The sequence below is a fragment of the Photinus pyralis genome, unplaced genomic scaffold (genome assembly GCF_008802855.1).
Source record: "Photinus pyralis isolate 1611_PpyrPB1 unplaced genomic scaffold, Ppyr1.3 Ppyr1.4_LG1, whole genome shotgun sequence".
NCBI classification, from domain to species: domain Eukaryota; kingdom Metazoa; phylum Arthropoda; class Insecta; order Coleoptera; family Lampyridae; genus Photinus; species Photinus pyralis.
This window is the reverse complement of record NW_022170249.1, coordinates 1,865,091-1,888,800: the sequence shown is the minus strand read 5'-3', so window position 1 is coordinate 1,888,800 and position 23,710 is coordinate 1,865,091. Positions and strand designations below refer to the sequence as shown.

At 35.9% G+C, this 23,710-nt stretch overlaps 3 protein-coding genes across 4 annotated transcripts in view; 2 read left to right on the top strand and 1 right to left on the bottom strand.

The window, feature by feature from the left end:
* The first annotated feature begins 5,289 nt into the window (after nt 1-5,289).
* Nucleotides 5,290-7,524, top strand: LOC116160170 (G protein pathway suppressor 2-like). 2 transcript variants are annotated; one of them, XM_031473304.1, is made up of 4 exons: nt 5,290-5,421; nt 5,481-5,812; nt 5,863-6,101; nt 6,910-7,524. In XM_031473304.1, the coding sequence occupies exons 1-4, from the start codon at nt 5,305-5,307 to the stop codon at nt 7,299-7,301; spliced, it is 1,080 nt and encodes a 359-aa protein (XP_031329164.1). In that variant the 5' UTR covers nt 5,290-5,304; the 3' UTR covers nt 7,302-7,524. The 2 variants fall into 2 exon arrangements, with proteins under 2 accessions (XP_031329164.1, XP_031329165.1); XM_031473305.1 differs by having other exon boundaries at nt 5,315-5,417.
* Nucleotides 7,525-13,491: 5,967 nt separating this feature from the next.
* Nucleotides 13,492-23,710, bottom strand: part of LOC116173859 — a 28,644-nt gene continuing 18,425 nt past the window's right edge. Inside the window, exons 2-4 of the mRNA XM_031491583.1 lie at nt 14,677-14,907; nt 14,542-14,626; nt 13,492-14,489 (exon numbers count right to left, since the gene is read on the bottom strand). Coding sequence (XP_031347443.1) covers nt 13,789-14,489; nt 14,542-14,626; nt 14,677-14,826 — 936 coding nt within the window. The 5' untranslated portion in view covers nt 14,827-14,907 and the 3' untranslated portion in view covers nt 13,492-13,788. The remainder of the gene's footprint in view (nt 14,490-14,541; nt 14,627-14,676; nt 14,908-23,710) is intronic.
* On the top strand, nt 16,804-17,498 carry LOC116173870. Its single transcript, XM_031491594.1, has 2 exons — nt 16,804-16,962; nt 17,014-17,498. Exons 1-2 carry the CDS (start codon nt 16,918-16,920, stop codon nt 17,419-17,421), a joined length of 453 nt encoding a protein of 150 aa, XP_031347454.1. The 5' UTR covers nt 16,804-16,917; the 3' UTR covers nt 17,422-17,498.

Genomic DNA, 23,710 nt, shown 5'->3' with positions numbered 1-23,710 from the left:
CTGTCAGCCGATGCAGCCATGGCAGATATCGACTGAGGCTCCCCCCCCCCCCCCGGAGCCTTAGGCTTTGCCTCGCAACCCGCGTGACCCAAGGTTTGACCCTCGAACCGACACTTCTCGTCCATTGCCTTCTACGCGCCAGTACTATTCTTGCTGTGAAGAGGGGGTGGCTCACAAACAGGCCGTTGAATGATGTTCGGGGGGGACTTACATGGGCAGCGCCGCATGCGCAGGACTTGTCAGTCCATTCTTGAAGGAAAGGTACCACTACTCGGTGGTCGCACGGAATCCGAGGGGCACTGTTATCTACACTGCTGTCTCAGTGTCACGTAGTCCTCGGCACGATAGGGAACACCTTAATTTGGGAGGTTGATCCACGGTGACGACCTTCGTGGCTACCAAGCTGGGTTTTAGTGCCGACGAGCTAGATAATTTGGATGTCTGTGTGTGTGGGCGTCCCTCTATCCGCCACGTGGGTGCTTCCACCCCACGGTCCCTGCGAAGAATGCAAAGATACATTAATGTTGCAGGTTGATCTTGTATACCAGGCCTATAACAACCGTGTTTTGTAGGAAGCTATTTATAATGAGAATGAGAACCAAGTCGTCGATAAATTCAATTGTTCGTGCTCTTATAGTAATTTCCAGTTCCAGAACCGGATAATATGTATAAAATGTTCCCCACGTAATCTTCAGTTTTTCCTCCTACCCTGTTCAAAAAAATGTGTGTGAGAGGTATCTTTTGACTATTTGTTCCAGGTATTTGGGAGGTCCCATGCTTCAAACGCATCTACGATTCGATCCCATTTTTCCGAGTTGAGTGCGTTTCTGTCCTCACGATTCCCGATCTGCCCACTGCTCCATTTTTAGGACTTCCTTCACAGCATCCAGAGTGGATCTTCTATCTCTAAAATCGAATTGATTTTCCAATAGATTCCCTTTTTCTTCCCTTCATCGTCTCCAGAACAACCCAGGTTTGATCCTTCTGTTCACGATCATATCTCTCCGGTACCAAAATCTTCGTTACGATTTTGCCTTTTTATTCTTTAACTTATGTGATTGCCAGAGTGAAGCACATTTAAGGCCTGGCGCAATTTTTCGTCTCTCTTTTTCAAGATTCATTTGTCTTTATCCAACAGTCTGTCTTTTTCAGGAGTTTTTATTGTAATTCTTTATTTTCCCTTAGCTCTTTTCCACTTCCTTTTGGTATTTATCCTCACCTCTGGAAAAGACCTTATCGTTTTATACCTGGCTCGTCTATATTTCTTATACAACCTTGTAGGAAGCTATATCGTTGAAGGGTTTCTTCATATTTCAAAAAAAACTCGTGCAGTCCCCCTTGTTGTGAAAGCACAGGACTAGTAGTCTTCGACTTTATTTAACACTTACCTCTTTGGCGAAATGATATTGCTCAATCTAATCCAGAACTTTTATCACCAATTTGCTGATGGATACTAGTCGTAAGTAATTCAGATGCTTACTGCAACGCATGTAACAAGCAATATATAATAAGACCGACTTTATTATATGCAATTGGTAAAAATCAAAAACAAAAAAACAATAATAGTAGACAGTCTGGATTGTAAATGAGCCTGCAACCGAAATTAATAACGTAAAGAGACATTTATGTAGGTAACGCGTTTGAATTTGCATTGCAAAAACGTAAATTAGACTACAGTAAATTTTCCACGCCCGGCGATATCAAACTATTAGTAATTTAAGAGCATAGCTTTAGACTAATTTATAGGATTGATTTCGTCAATTAATCAGCAGTAATTGCCGGTGATTCATTAATACAATTGTTTGCAGTCGAAAGATGCATTCTGGACAAATTTAACAACCGCTAGTATGCTGACTGATTTCAAACTGAAAATTTGTCAAATTGATTTTTCTTGTATCTACCTACCTATATATTTGTTCTTGGAGCACCTGCACATTTCCTTTGTATTCCAAAAATAGGCGATTTTGGGTGCACCTATTACAGAAAGGATAGTATTTTTCAGCCTAGTTCACGTTAACCTTGAACTTCACTTACCAAATAACTGATTTGTATTTTTATTTCTGACATATATCTTAATCAAAATTAACCCTCATCTTTCAATATAAATAATTGTCACTGCCAGGAATTATGTCGCACACATTCGACAACTAAGTATCTTTTATATTACTTAAGTATGTTATACTGCTAAGTAAAATGGTACGCGGTCAAAGGCTTCCTAAGAGACATCTATCCAGCTATTTCAAATTACCATTATGTTCTTCTCTCTTTTTAAAATTCCTCTCAGGGCGTGACTGGGTTCCGACACAAGAAAAACCTTAAAACCTTAAAAGTTTTTTAAGTTTGAAAAATTATGAAGGCCTTAATAAAAATCCCTAAATTTCCTTGAAAACAACTGCTCAAATTGGAATTGAAAATTAAGTCAGATTAAAATAAATGATTAAAATCAAATTAAACTTTACCTAGATCTCCAATAAGGATTAAAATTGACACACACACTTGATTATAATTAGAAATGACAAGAGATTCTATGACACACCATGATAAAACAATCCAATATAAGAACCTGTAAGAAAAAGATTAAGGCTAACAAAGCCTATTTTGATCATAAACACAACCCGTTTACAAAACGGACAAATAAAAAAACAAAAATAATATTTATTCAAATTAAATAGTCCGTACAATCACACTTTACATAAATCTGAACGCTTTCAACTGATTTTTGTTTAACACATAAACTGGGTAATCCAATAACTTGTTGAATGAGGTTAACTGATAATTATGATGGCTGCTCGGGTTACAAGATTTTTAATTAACAGCACTTCATCAAAAACAAGACACTGACTTTGTCCTTTTAACTACGGAACCGCATTTGTGTAAATTTTAACCGTAATCGGCGAAAACTTGCCCGTAAGTGCACGACATTGACATACATACTTCTCTTACACTCAACTCGCAAACAGTATTACGGCGAGACAGCCGACTTAGGCTAATCAGCATTGTTTATCTCTTCTTTTTCGTACTTAAAGGTCAAGCCACCACTACTTACCTATCTGTTCCATTCTGATTCCATTTCGTAGTCCCGCTGAATCTCGGAAACAGCTTCCTTTATTCGCACATGACGTTGTTAGTAAATAAAGCCAACTAATTTGTCCAATAACGCCTTTACAAAATACCTGGCTAGACAAGACTTTTATCTTAAGTCGACATTACGATTAATATTCCCTTTATATACGTTCAAAAATTTACGATACTCAACGCACCAAACAAATATTACATTTACAATTAAAAACAAAATCTACTTTTAACAAATTTTCCAATTTTGTGTCTTTTTGACCAAAATTCCCCCAGCTCCCATCAAATAAATTGAAACATTTTATATACGAGATGTTCTGACTGCTGTAAACCAGAATTTACGTTGACAACACGTAAATTTTCACTATAGGGTCTCGCTCTCGTCCTCGGCATTAGTTCAAAGAGACTCCCCTGCAGTTTACACAACAATACATACAGGGAATTTTTCGCAAAAATGAACATACCCCTATGTTCACTTAAAACACATCAGTCTAATCCAATAAGTAGCAAAACTACAGATAAATAACCAAGGAAAAATCTGCGCCTATTTAAATTAAGCATTTGCACTTCATTAAGCGGCCGAACAAAGCCAATAAGCTTTTTAGGAGAGTCCATAGTGTTTGTCTGTCTGTCCGTCCATCCGTCCGTCCATCTCTTGGCCTGTTTACCCGTCTGTCTGCTTCATCAGGTTTTAGGACACGTAAATGAATTGGTTCCTTTTTAATATTTTTAAGTATGCCACACCTATCTACCGTCCGTTCGTCCAACTGTCCGTCTGTCGTCCGTCCATTTGTCTGGGTGCGAATAAGTAATAGGAAATGAAGTTTAGATTTTCGCCACACATAGTCAAGGAAAGGATGAGGAATCTAGTAAACAAAATATGGAAAAGGGGTGGATTAGGTACCTGAAGAATCGAAGAAAGGGGTAATAGTACTGATATTCAAAAGTAAGTGACAAAGATTGTGTGTAAAGTTATAGGGGAATCCTGATAACGACGACGGGACGTATGGAATCTAAGCAATGGTACTGAATGAAATAAGAAATGGATGAGAAGAAGATGTTATATGAATTGAAACACACATCAACTTCAGAGAAGGGACGGAAACGATCGACGGAATAACATAAAGGACATGGAAAAAGAGTACCATGAATGATAATGAGTGAATGATAAAACCAGTCCCCTCCCCCCAACCTCCATTTTGATTAAAAGTAAAGGAGAAGGGAGCTACCCCCCTTCGCTCATCTTTAAAAGTTATAGTTTGTAGAAACCAATTCCTTTCAACGAGACCTTTAATTAGAATACCCTGATGGGTAAAATTTACCCCGTTCCTCCATTTTCAAAAATTTTATTTGGCACTACTAGAGGCACGCATACGCAAGTTGTTTGTCGCAACTCGCATGTAAAAGTTATACACATTTTACTTTGAAAAACAGTATCTCAGGTTAATGATTCATGGAGAGATAACCCCCTTAAGACACCAAAATGTGATGGCCGTTTGGAACTCCTTCATGGTTTAAGTCATTTATTGCAGAAAGTTTTAGTACTCTAGGACAATTCCCCTATACTAATAATAATTTTTATTAGTTCTTAAAAATGCGCTAAAAGTATTAAACTAATGGGGAGACAAGAAGAAAAAAAATGCAAAATCTTTCGAGAGAAGGAAGAGGACATCTAATTTTGACTATATGTGATATGTTTGCCTTTATTATCTGTAGTTAAAATTTCAAAAAAATATATTAATAAATAATATTAATTATATTAATAATAATATAATAAATAAGATTAATCGTCAAGATTTTTCTTGGCTCGGCTGCCAGAGCTATAACTATAAGTTACCGAATTTACAAAAAAGGAACTAAATATGTATATTGAAAACTGTAGGGCCTCGGACGGACGGACAGACAGGCGGTCGGACAGAGAAAGCGGCTGCAATTAGCGTAATAAGCTTCTTTATGATCACTTTGTGCTATCTGTGTGGGAATTTATATAAATTATTTTACCAAGAGACTTTTATTTTTAGCTCTTTCACAAAACCACACATTGCGCAGGTAAATCGCTACGAGAAAAAGGATGCATGTGTTCCGAGTGTTCCGACCTTTAGTTCTAAAACTGGCGTTACGTTCGAGCATTGTTTTGCCATCTGCTGTACTGAAATAGGTATTACTATCTACATATAAGGAACCAGAAATCTATACTTTGGTGGTACTGGTAGTTCTCATTGTTAACGATTGATGGCGTACAGATTTACAGAAACAGAATATAGCTGTCAGCTGGCTACTGCTAACCTTAATTTGTTTATTTACATAAAAATTGCAAATCAGGAAACTTTCTCCAACGTAGTCAGGCAAGTATGAATTAACTTTGTGAGTTTATTAGTTTCTAATTCGATTTTACATTTTTCCGTTAGCCTATACAGCAAACTAAGATGCCTGCTGCTGTAACCGAAAAGCCTGACCGCTCGGAGCAGATGTGGAAAGCGCTAAAAGCCCATATTCAACGCGAAAGAGCTCGCAAAAAACAAGAACGTGAGGCTGAAGTCGAAGAGGAACGATTACGCAAGGAACGAGAAGCTCGTGAACAACAGGATGTGATGACTTTAGGTGAAACGCGAGAACAAATTCAACAGCTTGAAGGCAAATTGCAGCAATTAAAGGAGGAGAAACATCAGTTATTCTTACAATTGAAGAAAGTCTTGAACGAGGATGATAACCGTAGAAGACAGCTTGTAAAGGAATCAAAGTAGGTCGTGTTAATTACCTCATTCTGTCGTTATGTAAGAATGTTTTTAGCGACATGCTGACAATTCAAGCAATCCCATCAACTGGTTTGGTGCATCAGCAGCTGTTTATCCCTCAAACGGTACCACGCGTTGCAGCAGTTCCGCAACAGAGCTTTAAAGCTGTCAACAAACGTCCTCGAAGTCCAAGTCCACAACCACCACCAGCACCTCCAACCACAATATACCATCAAGCATATGCGTACAAACCGCCAACAGTTGCAAGCACGCCTTACCAAGGTTCTCCACAGAGTAAGTTAGGATGCACAAGTGGGGGTCGATCCCCAAAACATACGGTATTAATTGCAGAGATCTCTGGTTTATTGCAAAGACTTTGCGACTTCTGCATGTTACCCCCTGTAACTTGTATGAAAATCTGTAAGATTTTAATGTCACTGTAAAACTATTGAGATTTTATTGGAGTGCAGGCATTGTCATTCAAGTTTGTGGAATACTGACATTTTCGGATAATACCTTCACATACCGAATTATCTCGCGAATTATGTAAGCCCATTGGCATTACTGCTAGCCTTTATTATACACATTTGACTAAAATGTTTAATAAATCAAAAAATTTTAACGTAAAAGAGTGAATCCTGTTCACCAATTCATTCAGGGAAATGGCAAAACACATTATTTTGATTACAGGAGTTAAATTTTGTGCTCTTCCTGTCATATTCTCTCTTACGTTGGCACAGTAAAAATTGCAATTATTCACCAATTTCGTCAGGGAAACGGCAAAACAAATTGACTTGATGCACAGGAACTAGATTTTGTAGTTGGTGGGGCAAAATCTTCATTTATTCAAAATTTCGTCGCGGAAACTGTGGGCGACTTTTTCTCAATTTTTAACTGAAGCTACTTCTTACAAAATAATATACAGGGCGTCTCATTTAAAACATCATTAGCTTGGTTCAGGACGAACTTACATCACTTAAGAATTTGAGAAGTTGCAAACTTCAAAAGACTAGTGGAGACCAGACTTTAGACTTTTTACTTTGTGGATCATCCCTAATGTACAAGCTTACAGCTTTAATAACTTGTTATTTTATTCATTTAGAGACGCCACAATATGCGAGCCAACCAGGGACGTACTACCCACCTCAAGAGCTCTCGATCTATTATCCACAAGGACCGATTCCTTCACGTGAGCCTACGCGCGCCGTGTACGAAAATACAAGGCCGCAAACCTACCACATTGAGCAAAAACCATTAGAGAGCTATACATTACGACCTCCATCCTCGCATGCGCATGTGATTCACGCGACGCCGATGTCTCTCAATCCAACTCAGGCGCCCACCAAGCCTCCAACGATTGCGGCCGCCTACCCTGTGCGAATGCAAACGCAATATCAGCAGACGCCTGCGCCCGCTTCTGCGTTATATACCACTCAAAGTAGGCCTTTATATCAACCTCCGAGTGGGCCAATGAATTATCCCCCTAGAGAGTGAATTGTTGGTAGAATTCCATTTTTAGCAAATAGTATTCATTTATTCTTCTGGATTGTGTGGTGCCCTAGTTTTCTGGCGCTTAAATCGCTGGTAACTCCTAATTTCATGTGGTGGGAACGAGAGATGTGAATGGATATTTAGAAATTATTAACCGCTGTGTTTTTAAACATTTCATTTGCCTTTTGTATATGCATAACATTAATTATAATATTTTTTCAAAATATTGTGTTATTATTTTTTTTGTTATACCTACAGGGTGTTCATTTAAAGAGCCTTCATCTTTTCCAGGGCTTCAGTATGGAAGGAGATGCTACATGATTATATTCTGTTACGTAATAAAATGTAATCAAAGGAAGTAGATAAGGCGCAATACTGTACAACTAATTCAGAAATATTGTCCTAATTTTGTGAGGGTGTCAGCGTAATCTGATGGGCCTTTTGTAGTAACGCATTGTGGTTGAGAAACAAATTGTATGTGATGAATTGATACACGCCAGAACCAGAACCATCATCAACTTCATTTTGAGATTTTTAAGAATTAAAAAAATGAGCTTTTGAACTGCTTCTAGGGGAATGGTCCTAAAGTCCTGGAATTTTTTGCAATACGTAGCCTGAAGGTGTGCCATATGGCCATCAAATTTCTCTGTCTCAAGGGGGGGAGAGGGCATGCCTTTAGTCGTGCCAAGTAAAATTTTTGAAAATGGGGGGGGGGGCGAACACACGTTCTGCCCTTCATGGAGAGTGCTACTAGTTTTATCCTTTATGATACGCACCATTTACTTTTACAAAATGCGCTTTATCTGCACAAGAGTTGTGCACAATTTATACTTGTGCCAAAAACTAAAAAAGAGTCGCTCATACACCTTTTTTGGGCTATAAGCTATACATTCTAACCGGGATCCCGTTAGCGTACTTCTTTAACTATTTTTTGTGATTTTATATTGATATTTCGTGGCATGTTCTTCTGACAATTAATTTTAAACGCCCAATCAGTTGCAACCTACCTTGAAGTTTGCCAAGGGTGTTTGTGAATTGACTTTTAATGTTAATGATCCCAACTTGTGAACTATAGGTACACTTACATAAAATTTTAATTCAACAATTCCACAGTTAAATTGCGCTCATCTTGTAAGGTCTTTACAATATTGGTCATTACTTTTTTTATCTCTCCATTTTTGATGGGGTACATGATTTGAATAGGAACGTATTTACAATTAAGTAGGTACCTACTGAAACTAAAATGCTGCATAGTTGAAAATTGATGTTTTAATATGAAATCGGAAGTACAATGCGCCAAAGTTTCGTGGGCGAAGGATGGTGGTGGAACGACAAGCTTTGACTTCTATTTTTTACCGATTGTGATTTATTATTTCCCAATTATGACGATTTTAGATAGTACCTACCACCAGGGGGCTGGCCCGAGATTACAACAATCCTCTAGCTGGGTACAATTTATTATTAAGATTGTGAATTGCTAGAAAGTACCTAACCCTGTATATTATTTGCTCAATAGAGCCTTTTAAGTCACTTTATCTTCGGATTCCAATCAGTTCACAATCGCTCAAAAACAAGGTCGTACAATTACAGGAACATGAAGTAACTGAAATTAGTTCATGTGCATTTAAATATTATTTTTCTCCTTCTTTTACTCATTTTAAAAAAATAGCCAACGTTTTATATCTATCTTACAGGGTAATTCAAAAAGCTGATGATAGAACTCGAGGGGATACTTATTAGTGAGGATTCCGACTACAAATAGGTAATTAATAATAATTTTATTCAAAAAATGATCGACAGCGATTGGTTGTTGTCGTTCTACGTAAATTTTGACGCCCAAAAGAAACGATGTTATTCAGATTTCAACGTCATATATACCTATTTCGTACTCGCGACCATTTATAAGCAGTGAGATACGTGTCAGAAATAGTTATAATCTTTGCAGCTGTAATGTAATGTAAATGATTATCTACAATTATATTACCTGTTCAGTCGGTAAATAAACAATCAATATAGAGGAGAATGGGAATACCCAAACCATTCATTTGTAAAACTGACTTGCATAATAATATATCAAATTAGCAATATATTCACATACCCACACACTTGCATGAGTAATGGTTCGTGGAAAACGTTAATCCCCTAATAATTAAACAAAGGAAGGTGTCATTTTATTATTATTACTGGATGATTAAATCCTATGATTATTACCATTGCATAGCTTCCGGATGATATGATGTCTAGAAGAAGTACACGTTGATTAAATCCTCATCTTTCGGCTTCCGACGGTACCTATTTGGTGGTCTTGTAACATGAAATGTCGAATCTCCAATGGTTTTGAAATATTCAAACTGCATTTCTTGGCCAGACGATGAAAGTAACATTTGTAGCTAAATGTGAAAATCTAACACTACCGCAATTTAAAAAAAAAGTGCACCAACTTTATGCTTCTTTTCCTTCCGTCGTCAATGCAGTGGAAACACGTATAAATTGTGCACCACTCCTGTGCAGATAAAGCGCATTTTTTAAATAGAAATAGCTTAGTAAATTGTAGCGTTATAAGGTAGTAGCATGGTTGATGGTATCGGTGTTTACATTCTTGGTAGATGATTAATGGCGGAGGAAGCCCTTTACACATATAAACATGTAAAGACCGCCTGGCATACATTCACAATCCGACACTATTCTGCAGATATGTGCCCTTAAAACTTTGACATCACCGCAATAGATATGTCTCGTCCTAACGATCCACTTGTCCTTTGTGAGCATCCTCTTCTGACAATCCGTTCTGGGGGTATACCTACGGGAATATATTCGATCACGATAAGGGGTCGAGGAGGACTATGGTTGGTATAAATTAATTGCTTTCGTTGAGACCTTTCATAAGAGTACCATGAAGGATAAAACCAGTTCTCCCCCCCCCCCCCCTCTCTCACAACTTCCTCTTTTGATAAGGATTCCGGGCGGTAGTTGGTAGAAACCTTTCGTTGAGACTTTTAATTAGAATACCATAAAAATTAAAATTTCTAATCCCCCCCGATCCCTTCACCCACTGATCTCGAAAAGAGGCGAGTTACAGTTTGTACGCACCAATTTACTTCGATTAGACGTTTCATTAGAATAGCATGAAGGGTAGAACATGTGTTTACTCCCCCCCCTCCTGTTCCCATTTACAAAAGTATTTGGCACCACTAAAGGCATGCGTATGCAAAATCTGAGACCAATTGGTTGTCGTATGTAAAAGTTATGCACGTTTTACTATCAAAAACAGCCTCTCTGGAAATAATTCATGGGGGAGGGGGCTTCCCCTTAAGACAGCGAAATTTGATGGCCGTCTGGCACACCTTCAAGGGCTACCTACTGCAAAAAATTCCAGGATTATAGGACCATTCCCCTATAAGTAGTTCAAAACGGCAGAAGTGGGTCTGGACGAACGGACAAAACGCAAACAATAGCACATTTTTTTACTTCTTAAAAAAGCGCAAAAAAGTAGAAAGTACGGGGTGCCCATTATGTATGGAATATAGTATATATCTTGGTAAATAACGACTCTGCATAAAAAATTTTTCTACATAAAAGTTATTTAACATTTTATTTTCCATAATGAGGCAGCATTCAGTTGTTTTTATTTCAGAAAACAAATTAGTAACGAAAAATAATTGAATTTTTTTAAATGGTAGTATACCTTTTCATTAGAGATTTTTTTCTCTTTTCAAAAGAAGATTTAAAAAAAAATGATTATAATCACATCAATAACATTAATCTAAATATCCTACATCAAAATCAAACAAATGAACGTGTCCGTTTCTTATTAAACCTGGAAGACAAAAGTAAATTAGCAATCAAATGCTTTTCATCGCAATAAGTGTTTACTTCTATTACTGCAAGGCAGTGAACTAACCTATCACGGAAAGCTTGTAATGAATATTTCTGAGTATTCTGGGAGAAATGCTGCAGCGATTATTGCTAATTTGGTGTTGTCTTCATGGTTTAATTAAAAAACGTACACTTTCATTTGCTTTATTTTGATGTAGGATATCTAGATTAATGTTATTGATGTACCTAATTGTAATAAATTTTTTAGAAATTTTTTTTGTATAAGGGTCCTAACATGTTACATCATCGAAAAGAGAAAAGACATTTCTATCAGTTGAGGCCAATGAAAAGGGTGCATTCTTATTTTTAAAAATTCAATTGTTTTTCGTTACTCATTTGTTTTCTGAAATCAAAACCACTGAATTATTATGGAAAACTACTTTCATATAGAAAAATGTTGTATGCAGTCGATATTTACCGGGCATCCTGTATGAATGGATACTCAACATCCTGTATATAGTTTTATGCCCCCCTAAGTATGTAAAATCGTCGATTCTTATAATTTAGAAATTGCCAATGTACCAAACAGATATGTGAAGAGCGTTTTTCGCGGGTATTCCTCAAAGAATTTAAAAGTTCCTCAAATTACCGTCTGCTACATTGTTAGTATGGACCCCCGAGCTGATTTTTACGTTTAAAGCGATTATTAGGGCGATATGTGGTCAGAGATACCCGATGATGCCGGAGTATCTCTGACCACATAACGAACTGACAAGTTACTTCTTAAAAAAGCGCAAAAAAGTAGAAAGTACAGGGTGCCCATTATGCATTATGTATATGGAATATAGTATATATCTCGGCTCGGTAAATAACGACATAAAAAATTTTTCTACATAAAAGTTGTCGAGAAGCGACTGTGTCAGATCATAGAATAATTTCATTTGAAATTAACATCAGCAAGGGAGCCCTCCAAAATGGTTAATGCAACCCCAAGGTAACGGATATTCCCCTTTACAAACATTCCTTGGACAAAAAGCATATTAGTCGATTATGCGCGTACAAAGGAACATAAGGAACTAGAGGGATACTTTTTATGACCAGTCAGTGTTTCAAAATACTGATAAGCTATTAAGAAGTCACATTAGCTCTTTATAATATATGCTATATTTTGTTTAAAGCGTGAGAATAACAACAAAACGAGGGTTTTTAAATCGAAAGAAAAATTAACCCGATCTGAGAAATGTTTTATTGACGTTTGAACAAAAAAATTTTACGTGGTCACACCTGGACTTTCGAATTGTACTTCGTATTTCAGTATCCCGGCAAATGTATCTTTAGCAAGTGTTAATTATATCGTATGAATTTTACTTTATCAATACCTGGAGCTTATAATATTGTAACGTTATTTATAAATTCGGGTTCGATTTATATCAATATTTATTAAACAAAACTAAAACACTATAAAATCCGTACAATTTATATCGATTCTTTATATCACTCACACTTCGCAATTTATATCAGCTTTTCGCGCTCTATGTTTACGTACTCGTTCGGTAGTAGACTGCCGCGATGTTCGGTCCGCAACCATTTATACACGCAAGCAATGTAAGTCCATTACATTCTCGAATGTCCCACTATCGCGCGCGTAGAAAATTCCAGAGCGCCAAAGGCGACGTCATGTCTGGAGCATTTCCGTTACAATATGAACTCTCTTTGTGTCAAATTCAGCGGAAAATACAAATCTTTTATTTGATATATTATATAATAAATATATGGTGCTAATGCTGATCGTTCTTTGATGGAACTTCAAATCTCATTTCTCAGTTGACTTAAGTCATCATCTATATGTATTGTATCGTTGTGCCAAGTGAAAACACTGTTACACTCTGAAATACAGTTTCTGTTCCATTTCATTTTATTTCTAAATGCTTCCAATGAGATAAGATTTCCTTTTTACTACAAATTACAAGTACCTAATTTTCCCCTCTCCAACACGTTGAAAATACATATTGGCGGTGAATTTGAGAATGTGAGCAATAGTTACTCAAAATCGATTGCGAATAATTTTATTGAATTTGACATTAGCGAGAAAAGCCTTTTTTTTTGCGAAATTTAGTGCTTTCTTGACAAAGGACCGCGATTTTTTATTTGTGTCTCCTGTTTCAAATATTTCAGATATTTCAATGATGCAACAATTAAATTGGCAAAGTACGAGTATGAGGTAAGAAAATTGGAAAATATAGGCAATATTCTTTATTTATCTAAGATATCGTTACAATACAGTATTACCCTCATTTCAGTTTTCATCTACCAAGTACCAAAGCGGCACAAATTCATTTGGTCTAAAAAATAGTTCTAGTCCATAAAAATCTTTGCAAAATTTAAAAATTATTTTATTTAGATACAAGTAAATAACATATAGGTTAGTATACATAACTATAATAATAATTTCATTTTTTAGTTAGTATTGTACAATTAACTAATCAGTAAAGGTGCTTTAATAATAATTTCGTTTGGATTCAAAACTGTATGCATCTGTGTGAAACGTGCTACAACTACCAAAGGTTCACTCAACAAGTTAACAATTTTATGCAGATGTACTGTTTTGAACCCAAACGATTCAATTCAGTAGGTAATAGATTTGTGGTTCTTTTTATAAAATCTATCGTTTACATTATTTAAGGTGATATCGTGAGTTATTGTTCTCAGGCGACGCAATCCATCTGGATCTTCCGGCGGCCATAGTTTTATAGCCCTTATTACTATTCCATGGTTTTAATTGTCTCAATTCGTTCTCTAAAATTATGTCATCTTGTAATGCTGGCCGAAGGGGTTTTGGTGCTATTACAGAAACTGCAATGTATGCTTTGGGATTCTTGTCGAGGTTTGAGTGATAGAGGGGATTTCCAGTAACCCTATGATATGCAAAATTTCGAGGATATGATTTGCTTCCCGAGTTACCACCTGACTGCCAATTGTATCTAGAGCTGTCTACGTTTTGGTGCCCTAAGTCGTCATTGGGTTTGTATACTAGTTTGCCTTCCGTCTCAAAGTCTGGCCATTTGTTAGTTTTTAGTGCTTCCTCGGCTTTATTAGGAGTTGGTCTTTGTTTATCTCCATTCAGAATGACCACCATTTTATGCAGTTCTATCGTACTGTTGTCGTTTGTAGTGTTTGTCACAATTTCCCCTTGCCTTTTGTCCGTCGTGTGTGCAGCCGATTTATTGGACCTTTCCAAATCCTCATTGCCGCGTTTGCTTGAATTTTCGTTTGTCATTGGTTGTGCGACAGATGAAAAGTTATTAATATCCTCGATTGAGTTTTGTATGCTGTCGAACAACTTCTTTGAGGTAATAAGATCATTATCAATCTTCCCTGTAGAGCAAATGTAGTACGAGCACACTAATATTGTAATGCTTTAACTTACGCAATAATCTGTGAACCTTTTCCCATTGTTCTGGATCGGCGGCGATTTTAATCATCAATTCCAATAAGGCTTGATTTTTCACAATCTAAAATAAGAAATAAAATCCGTAGTGAATTTCTTAATTACAATACCTACCTGATTCTTTTTCCTATCATTAGGTGCTGGCATGTCGACGTTTGTAACTTCGAATCTTGAATTGTTGTTTATGAGACCCATAAGAAATTCATAACTTCGCTTTTCTCGATAACTTTTTGATTGCTTTGAGCTTAAATCCCGATTGTTCATAGCCTCGTGTGAATCTGGGGGACCGGACAATTCCGTTGAGGAGTTTCCTTCCGTATTAAGTTTTATATCTTGTTCTTCTATCTGAAATAAATAAAAGATGTGTGAACAACCATATTATAAGTTCGATGGTAAAATGGATGAAAGTCACGTATAAGTTAAGGAAATATAATCGAGGACGATTATAAAATCTGTTCGGGAACAACCTGGAAAATCTACAGTTTTCTTTGTTAATTCACTTTATCATTATTTTGAATGAATCCTTTTAGATCTATACAAGGCCTGTGCATCTTACGTACAAACAATAACAATAATTATAAGTAGTCTTGGAATGAGAATGAAATTAATGTATGCGCGGTTTGCGTCCACCCTTTGTATCCATGATAAATAATTTACACAAGGAATTTGGCATTTCTATGTCTGAATTTTTTTGCCAGAGCAATAAACTGTAAAGGGAAATAGCCAGCGTGGGAGCGTGAGGATCATTCGATGTTAGCAATTACATTGTAACAAATTGTAACGTAATAGTTATCTACATAACAGTCAGGAATGTGACACATTATTGGTAAGGAAACATTAAATTGCGAGACCCCTTTAGGGCGGAGTACTTTAATTTCTGAGTCAAGTGAAGTCATTTTACTGATAGACTGGTTCACTTTTAGCGCATTTTCCAAAAGGAATGCCTAGTTTCTGTCAGGAAAGTTTAGTTTCCATGACGGAGGGAGATGAGATTACATTTCCTGCCGCTTGTCACTTTACCGGCCGCACCTGTCACTTTACCGGCTGCATCTGTGTCATTGCTAAATGTCTATAAGAACTCCTGTCATCACTGACAGATTGACATTAATCAAAAGTTCTATATAAAAATGAAATTTTAATATATTAAAATACGATTTCGGAAATTTTAATATATTAAAATACGATTTCGGGTAAAATTTAATACAAAACTCGTCAGTAAAATGACAGTACCTGACTCGGAAATTAAAGTACTCGGTCCCAAAGGGACTCGTATTTCAATGTTTCCTCGCCAGTAACGTGTCATTTTCCTGACTTTTATAATTCAATTTCACATTCACATTTATAACACTTTTATAACACGATCTATCCCTTTGACATCGGTGTTAATACTGTGACTAATCACAATTCCAATCAGTGGACATTTTGTAGTTGGGTGTTGAGGGTGGCATTTGAAATTAAAAAGACATATCTCGAAAGTCAATCAAAATTTGCTTTTTTCGATAAAAGACCAAAAAATGATGTGAAAGTGGAAGAGGTCCCAACTCCCAAGAATATAGCACATGACTGCTGACCAGAAATATTTTAGAAAAATTGTACTTCTGCACAACTTTGCTCCTACATTTTTTCGACTATTTTTCATGGCAAAAGAAAGGGATCTTAGATGCATGCAAATGTCCATTCGCCACTTTTAGAATCGACACATTCCATACTCCACTGTGTTATCATTGATTCAAAACAGCTCACCAAGTCCCACTTGTGAGTACAGATAAACCGTTGAACTTTTATAATCTCTTATTGTTATTGCATCTCGATTTGCCTATCATATTCGCGATTATCATATCATATCTGTTACCAAAGGTGGAAGTTGCACATTTTTCACTGCTAGGTGCTAGGACAATAGAAAAATACCAAGTTATGCTTATTTGTGTTCCGAAAACGACCAAAATCATTACATCGAGGCACAAGAACACATCCTTGTTCGTTATTAGTGCATTATTTATGCAACAATTAATTTGATTGAGACATGAATCGTCAGGCTCAGGATCTAATAAATAACTTTACGATCAGTAACCTTTATACCAGGCTATATTCCATTACCAGGGTTTAAACCAGCTTAGATTAAAAAAAATTGAACTTTTGTACCAGGGCACAACCCGACGAAACTTTTCCATTGTCGAGAGAAATCCCCTCGTACTTGATGCTCTGATAACGTTACGGTAGCTGGGAATAACCTGAGTAGGTATTTTACTAAGTTATGAACGATAAAACGAACGTAAACACGTCTTGTATAATCGGTGGACTATATAAATTCTCAACAGAATAGTTTTAAAACTGTAAACTGCAACACTTGCTACCATGAACACCTTCAGTGCAATCTGCCTGCTCTTATGCGCTTCTCAGGTAAATACAAATAATTCACGATAATTATTATTTTAAACATTATTTATTTAGACAATGGGACACTTACAATTTTCCGAAGAGGAACTAAAATGCATAAAAGACTTAAACCTCGACAAAAACTACATTGAATCGATCATAACAGATGATTCCTCAAAATTCATTCCCGAAGACGATCCCAAGTTTAACTTATTCTTGAACTGCTACTGGAAAGCGATCGAGTTCCAAAATGAGGATGGTACCTTCAACTTTGACAAACTCGAGAAAGAGATTAGTACTTTCACACGAAAGAATTTCGGTGGAAAACCCAATGACGAAGCTCCGATCGGGTTAGATATAGCAAACGCTGCTGTTGCAAGTTGTAAAAATGTACCAGCAGGCGTGTCGCACGGGCAAACTGCTGCTAGGGTGAAAAATTGTATTGATAAACGTCTCTTGGAGTTGATCGAGAAGAAGAATTAGTCCATTTACGTGTTGTATTCCATTTCTAATATTTTATATGTAGACACTATTATTTCAATAAACGAAGATTAGGGCAATTTTAGATTATTTGGAAGGTACTCGAGGTTTTTGTCAATTTAGAGATCTAGGTCAATGAAACGAGAATGTAAGATCGTCAGTATATTAAAAATTTAATTAAGGCATAACCGAAGAGTACGAAGGAAACACTGCTAATGATTGACGTAAATAAATCTGCGAGAAGCTTACGGAATGCCGCATTTGTAGTATTGTATAAATAAATGCTAATTGGTTATTAAAACTGGGTCATTTTCATTTTTACCTTCATAAGTAAAATATATACAATTTGGAAATATATATTTTTGCTTCTTAATAGTCTTCCTTTTAAGAGTTATTTTTGATTTTTACTCTCTTTTATATTTATATTTTGATACCTTCAGTACGGCATGCTCTTGTGAAAACACTAATTGGTCTTGAGCTACTGAGATTGTGAATAACAGAGACAATGTTCCAAAATAAAATGTAGGCAGACGGTTTTATTTGCCTGCATTCCATTGGAGCGTATCTGTATTTTTGCAGTGGTTGAAATTTGACGTGATTTTTTTAAGTAATACATATTTGTATTTGTGAAACTAATTTGTTAGTATCCATACCTCTATTATACCGGGTCGTGGTTTGAACAACTCACCCTCGGAATTTCAATAGTAATATGTTAATTTCTAATTATTGACTTCCCTAATTATTTTAGAGATAAAATCTATTTAGGTTTTTTGTAGAGAAAAAAATTACGAATAGAATATATAGAATCTATATAGCTTTTAATTTTTTGAACTTTGAAACCAAGAAATTAGGTAACTAAAAACTGGCGTTTATAATAAAATCAGTAGTTCCATGGCAAAACTTTTGGTTGATTTCATAATTCCATGGCATTACTGACTTTATAAACGCGACAGTTTTTAATTTTTAAATTTTACTGTTTCTGAAATTATAAAATAGGAAACAATAGCATGTACGGATTCGTAATTTTTTCTCTACAAAAAACCTAAATAGAATGGTTAGTATTGAGGAAAGGTTCCAAGGTCGTTACAATGAATGGCTTAGATGATGGAGGGCTACATTTTAAAAGTTAAAACTCAGTTTTAAGAGATTTCCACGCTTTTGTTGCCATTAATGGAGGATTTACGAAATCTGAATTACATCAGATCGGGACATCTCGTAATGTTTTTTGCCATTGACCGGGACGTAGCGTACATCCGCCAGGAAAGATTGCCGGTCACAGCACACCTTGTGTCGATCTACAGCCCATATGAATCATGCGTTAAGTTAAGCTATTTTCCTTCTGCTATTATCATTTTTCGTACGTAAAGCGCAATCTCCTGCAGTCCCCACCCGGCGATCCGATAGGGGGACTCCGGAACATTTTATTGAGCCCACTTCATAAAGGACATTTTGATAAACTGCTTATTCTTGGGACATTCTTGCTTTCCACATCTTATGCCGTTAGTCCCCGAGGACACCAGATCAGCATAGATTGTAAAACAATTTAAATCGCAATTAGTTTTATTTTTATTCGATGTGGCTACATACAATATTCCAATTTTATTAATTGCAAATCTGGGCGAATTACTTACGAATAAACAAAGTTGGTTTATTTGACTTGAATTTGTACCTCAGTGTTATTTTTCCTTTTAGAATTGTTTATAATTGGGTATTATTTTTGTTGGTTCAAAGTTTATCGCTTTTGTAAATTGTTTATTTAGATTTGTGTATTTAATTGTAAAACGTGAAATTGCTTGTTAAAATGTAGACACATCTGGCCGTTTGCGATAAGGAGTTTCTATCGGGCGAAATTTAATTAGCGCACCTATTCCTATCGCTGCCAGAAGAGATGCATTTCAAAGGATTGTGTGTTAGTTCGGCGTAAGTGGGGACGCGCTCTTTCAAAGATAACGTTATCAAGCCTGATTGTGGTTGGAGATTTAATTGAAAAAGATTGAGGGAGGAGTTTACCTTATAGTGGAAGTGATGTTTCTTGAAATACTGAAGTCAACGTAAAATCGAGGCTGCCGCTGATGCTAGCTGACAGTAAAAAGAGCCTGTAAATTTGTTTACGCCAAATCTCGGACAGTGACTCTTATTTGTTCAATTGGATGCGCAGTTCATCGGTTACGAAATAAAGTGTGTAGAAAAAGTTAAGCGTCGTAGTAATAGTTTGTGGAAAGTTTATCAGTTTGTTCCGTACGAGTGGGGGCCAACAAAGCAGTTATCTGCTTAGTAAGGTTAACAGTTTCTACCGTCCGAGCAGCTAGCGAGAATTTTTTCATGTTATTTATCAAGGCAGTTGGAGTTCAGTTGAGTTCGGTTTATTAAAGAAGAAGTGAAGTCTCCTGAAACTGTCACCGAGTGCTGTTGTATGTTTGATACATGCAGCTGAATGTCACAAACCACCCACGACCAAATTGTTTGGATTAAAAATCTTGTAAGTAATTTTAAGATTTTCTTATTTTGTTTCGAACGCCTGCGTGCGGAGTAATTTGTTTAAACAAACTTTGTAAGCTTATTGTTCTTCCAGGAATTTTGTTTTAATTTTCATTGAATGTGTTTTGGAATAATTTTTTGTCATTGTTAATCAATTAATTGTGTTTATTCGAAAACATTGTGCGAGCCGGATAGAGTGTTCATGTTCTTTTTATCTCCAATGAAAAATTATGTAGTTAATTCTTTGGAATCGTTTGTAATTTTGTATTGCTGGCTGTCTGTCCGTGTGCACGATAACTTTGTTAGAAACGGTTTGAAATACTTTTTTGTTCGTATTTTCCTACCTCTTCGTATATTTTATTGTAATACATATTGCCTAAATGACGAAATGTTTTTAAATGTAGTTAATTAAGATGGTCTTTTGATGTTCTCGGCATGAATAGGGTTGTTTACGTTTTCATGATGGCTTTGACCATATATCACACAATGCAATTCATTTTCATAAAGTTTTATCATAACTGAGAGACAGAAGCCACAGCGTAGGTATAATATCATAAGTAAATGCGGGTTAGTAAATGAAAGCACCCTCGAAATTTTAAACAACTTCCTTAGATAAAATTGCTGTTACAAAATTCAGTTGAAGGACACAAGTCGTACAAGTCATATTCACGATCATTGTATCTAACAAAACCGTGTTTGCCAATTTTTCGAAAATTCCTATAACCGTTCGATTGAACCTATTTGGTCCCTGAAAATTGTTTCTATGTATAAGTCAATGCGATATAATAAAACCCATTGCATTGGTTAATTAAACAGATTCCATTAAAATGCGGCATCTCCAACAAAAAAGTATAAGATATCTCAGAATGAATTCGCGATTTTACAATTACAATTCCGACCAAATTGCGGTTAGTGTTTCAGCGAAAGATGAGGGTTGCGTTACAACAACGAATTCCTTTCACGCAAAAGAACAATTATATGCCTTAGAAATGAAATTTAATTAATTTCTAGATTCTTTTAAATAGAGCATTGAAATGGTTCGCGAGAGTATTTGATGTTCCCTCCCGGCGAAATTTTAAGCGTAAACTAAACTTGAATGAATGGCGTCGAGGGAATTACTTTAAAAATTAAAATATTTATGAAAGTAGGCGATACGTTAGCGCCCGTAACTAAAATTCGTTAAATTTACATGAGGTATAAATTTTCGTTAAGAAAGATGGATGCGCTATTACGTCAAGGGTTATATTTATGGTATTAAATGTGAATTGGTATCGGGCGTACCGTGCAACGCAGGTAGGTCGTAAAGAATTTGCATTAGAATTGTGCTGCCGGATTCAAAGATTTTGAAATTTTATATAAGGAATAAAAGTTAAGTCTTGCGATGTTTAAGTATCGTAACGTTACACTGTAATGCACCGTAAAACCCGTAAGAGCCATTAGAATCGTCATTAATCTGCGTTTACGTAAAGTAATGCCAACGCAACTTAAAAGTTACGTTTATACAAGAACGTTAAATTTTAAGTTGCCGACATTATTATCCTTATGGTTTTACTATTGCCATAGATTATTAATCTATGCTATACCTACGTTTATCAAAGTTGTCAAACCCCTACGCCCTTATATAGAATACGTGTATTTTTGCATGGTCTAATTTAATTTTTCTGATGAACACTGCACTGCGCCTTTTCCGTTTGCCCCAATTCATCCCTAAACTCTAAAGTAGGTGCAGTTGTGCTTCACTTGTTGCCGAGGTCGCCGTTTCTCAAACTGTGGAAGATTTTAGAATCTTAGGATTAAAGATCCGCTTCCTTTGAAACATATAACATCTCTTTTATTATTGTATTGTACTGAATTCAATATTTAGGCTTCTGGACGAAAATCAAGTTTTAGAAAGACAGGGCGTCAGAACAACTAACATAGTCCGAATGGGTTTGGTTTTTATTACAGACTATTTAATTTCACATATTTACAATGCCATGCGCTTTTTGGGTCATACCTACATAAAATGGTCAAACTTGAAAATATTCGCTCGTAAGAGATACGGGGGAGAATAAAAAATCGTTGATTTTAAAATGACCCTATAAGTGCTTAGTTAAAAAAAGATACAGAAAAATGTTTATTACAACAGTTCCTTTATAATGATTGTTAAATAATCTGTCGTTTTCAGAATAACTATACGTACAGTCAGGTAAAAAAGTTATCAGATGTAACCTCATTTTTTTAAATGGAACACCTTTTATATTTTTTGTACCATATGGACTAGATCAACGTGTTTTGTCATTCATTTAATTCATTCATTTAATGATATTCAAAAAAGATTCACGTGATGAAAAAAGATCCAAAAAATTTTTAAAAAAATTCAAATGATTTAAAAAATACAAAATATTTTTTGAATTTTACTTAGTGTTATATTTTTGAAAAGAGAATGTAATACTGTTTTAAATTAAAATACAGTGTGATCCATTTAAAAAAAATGAGAAGAAGATGAGAAACATTCGTATACTTTGCCAGCACAGCGGCAAAAGTTTCTGGCTACTGACGACACGCGGGGTAGTCTCGCGTACAGGTGCGTTTACTTGCTTTTAAAGTGCTTACAGCGGATGTAAATATCAATATTTTGCACCCAATTTTTTTCCTGGTCGTTTTTTAATAACAAAATCTCTCGATTTCAGGTTAAAATAAAGAAATGTCGAACCTGCCCATTTCGCACGATGCCGCGAAGAGTCAAATCAATCATTAACCAAATTAATCACTAACCAAATTATTAATAAAATTGTGGTAGCGGCAGTTTCTTTGGCTTTAGGTTATCATTGTTATGATATTAAGACATTTATATTGGCGACATTGTATTTTGGAAAGTTCCTGCTGGAGGCGAAAGCAGCTGAGAAGCTGATTGAATCTAGGTAATTGAAGGAAACTTATCAAGTTAGTTTAGTTGCTACTGGATAATAACAAAACTGTAGTTCTAGGATAGTGTAAATAATGACATTAAAAATGAAAATCTTATACATACAACAAATGAAGCCGTTACGATTTTATAGGAATGATGGAAGAGCACACACCAAGGCAAATATTTGATAGGACGAAAAGGGGGAAAAAAATGCCACAATGACATGAAAGGTGAAAGAGAATAAATGGGATTGAGGGTCTATGGTTAAATAAGAAAAATGTGACATGTGACTGAGGAAAGTCGCGGTGTCTGCACACAACGTAATAATAAATTCTGAGTCAATGCCCTATAGAATGATAATCTTGGAGTAAACTGTTGACATTAATTTTACCGGGCATGTTTACTCCAGCACGAAATTACACACGAAATTAATTGTCCTATTGACTGCGTTTAGATCGACATCCAGTGAATATGACGAGCGTACTTCACAGTCAATATTTCACTTTTCGTGAGCTATTCGAATTGGGAACAATTTTAATTCCAAATGATTGCGAAGATATATTTTGTTTGGATTTGTAGAATAGCATTTCATCAAGACTGAGAAACTATTAACCAGCTCTTGAAAGCCCCATCAGTAGAAATGCGGACCAATTTCTTAAGAGACACAGAAAAATCAACCACTTTACTAAGATTTGAATCTCCGACTTTGGTAATGTACGTTTTATCTATTATCTTTTTCATTGTCTAAGAAAGAGGACTTACGGAATTCTATCTTGCAATGCGTATTTCATTTCATTATCGAATTGTCCCAAGCGATTTATATTTGCAGAGTGATATTTTAGATATTTCGCCAAGAAGTTGAAACTCGTTCGTTCGGAGCTAGTTAGAAATGTTAGAAATAGAAATTCGTTTCATCGTTTATGA

Excerpts from the sequence above, each read along its gene's own strand:
- LOC116173870 (XM_031491594.1), top strand. The coding sequence starts at position 16,918 with ATGAACACCTTCAGTGCAATCTGCCTGCTCTTATGCGCTTCTCAG. Across the intron at positions 16,963-17,013 it reads TGCTCTTATGCGCTTCTCAG|ACAATGGGACACTTACAATT; the intron begins GTAAATACAAAT and ends TTATTTATTTAG.
- LOC116160170 (XM_031473304.1), top strand. The coding sequence starts at position 5,305 with ATGGCGTACAGATTTACAGAAACAGAATATAGCTGTCAGCTGGCTACT. Across the intron at positions 5,422-5,480 it reads TCTCCAACGTAGTCAGGCAA|CCTATACAGCAAACTAAGAT; the intron begins GTATGAATTAAC and ends TTTTTCCGTTAG. Across the intron at positions 5,813-5,862 it reads CAGCTTGTAAAGGAATCAAA|CGACATGCTGACAATTCAAG; the intron begins GTAGGTCGTGTT and ends GAATGTTTTTAG.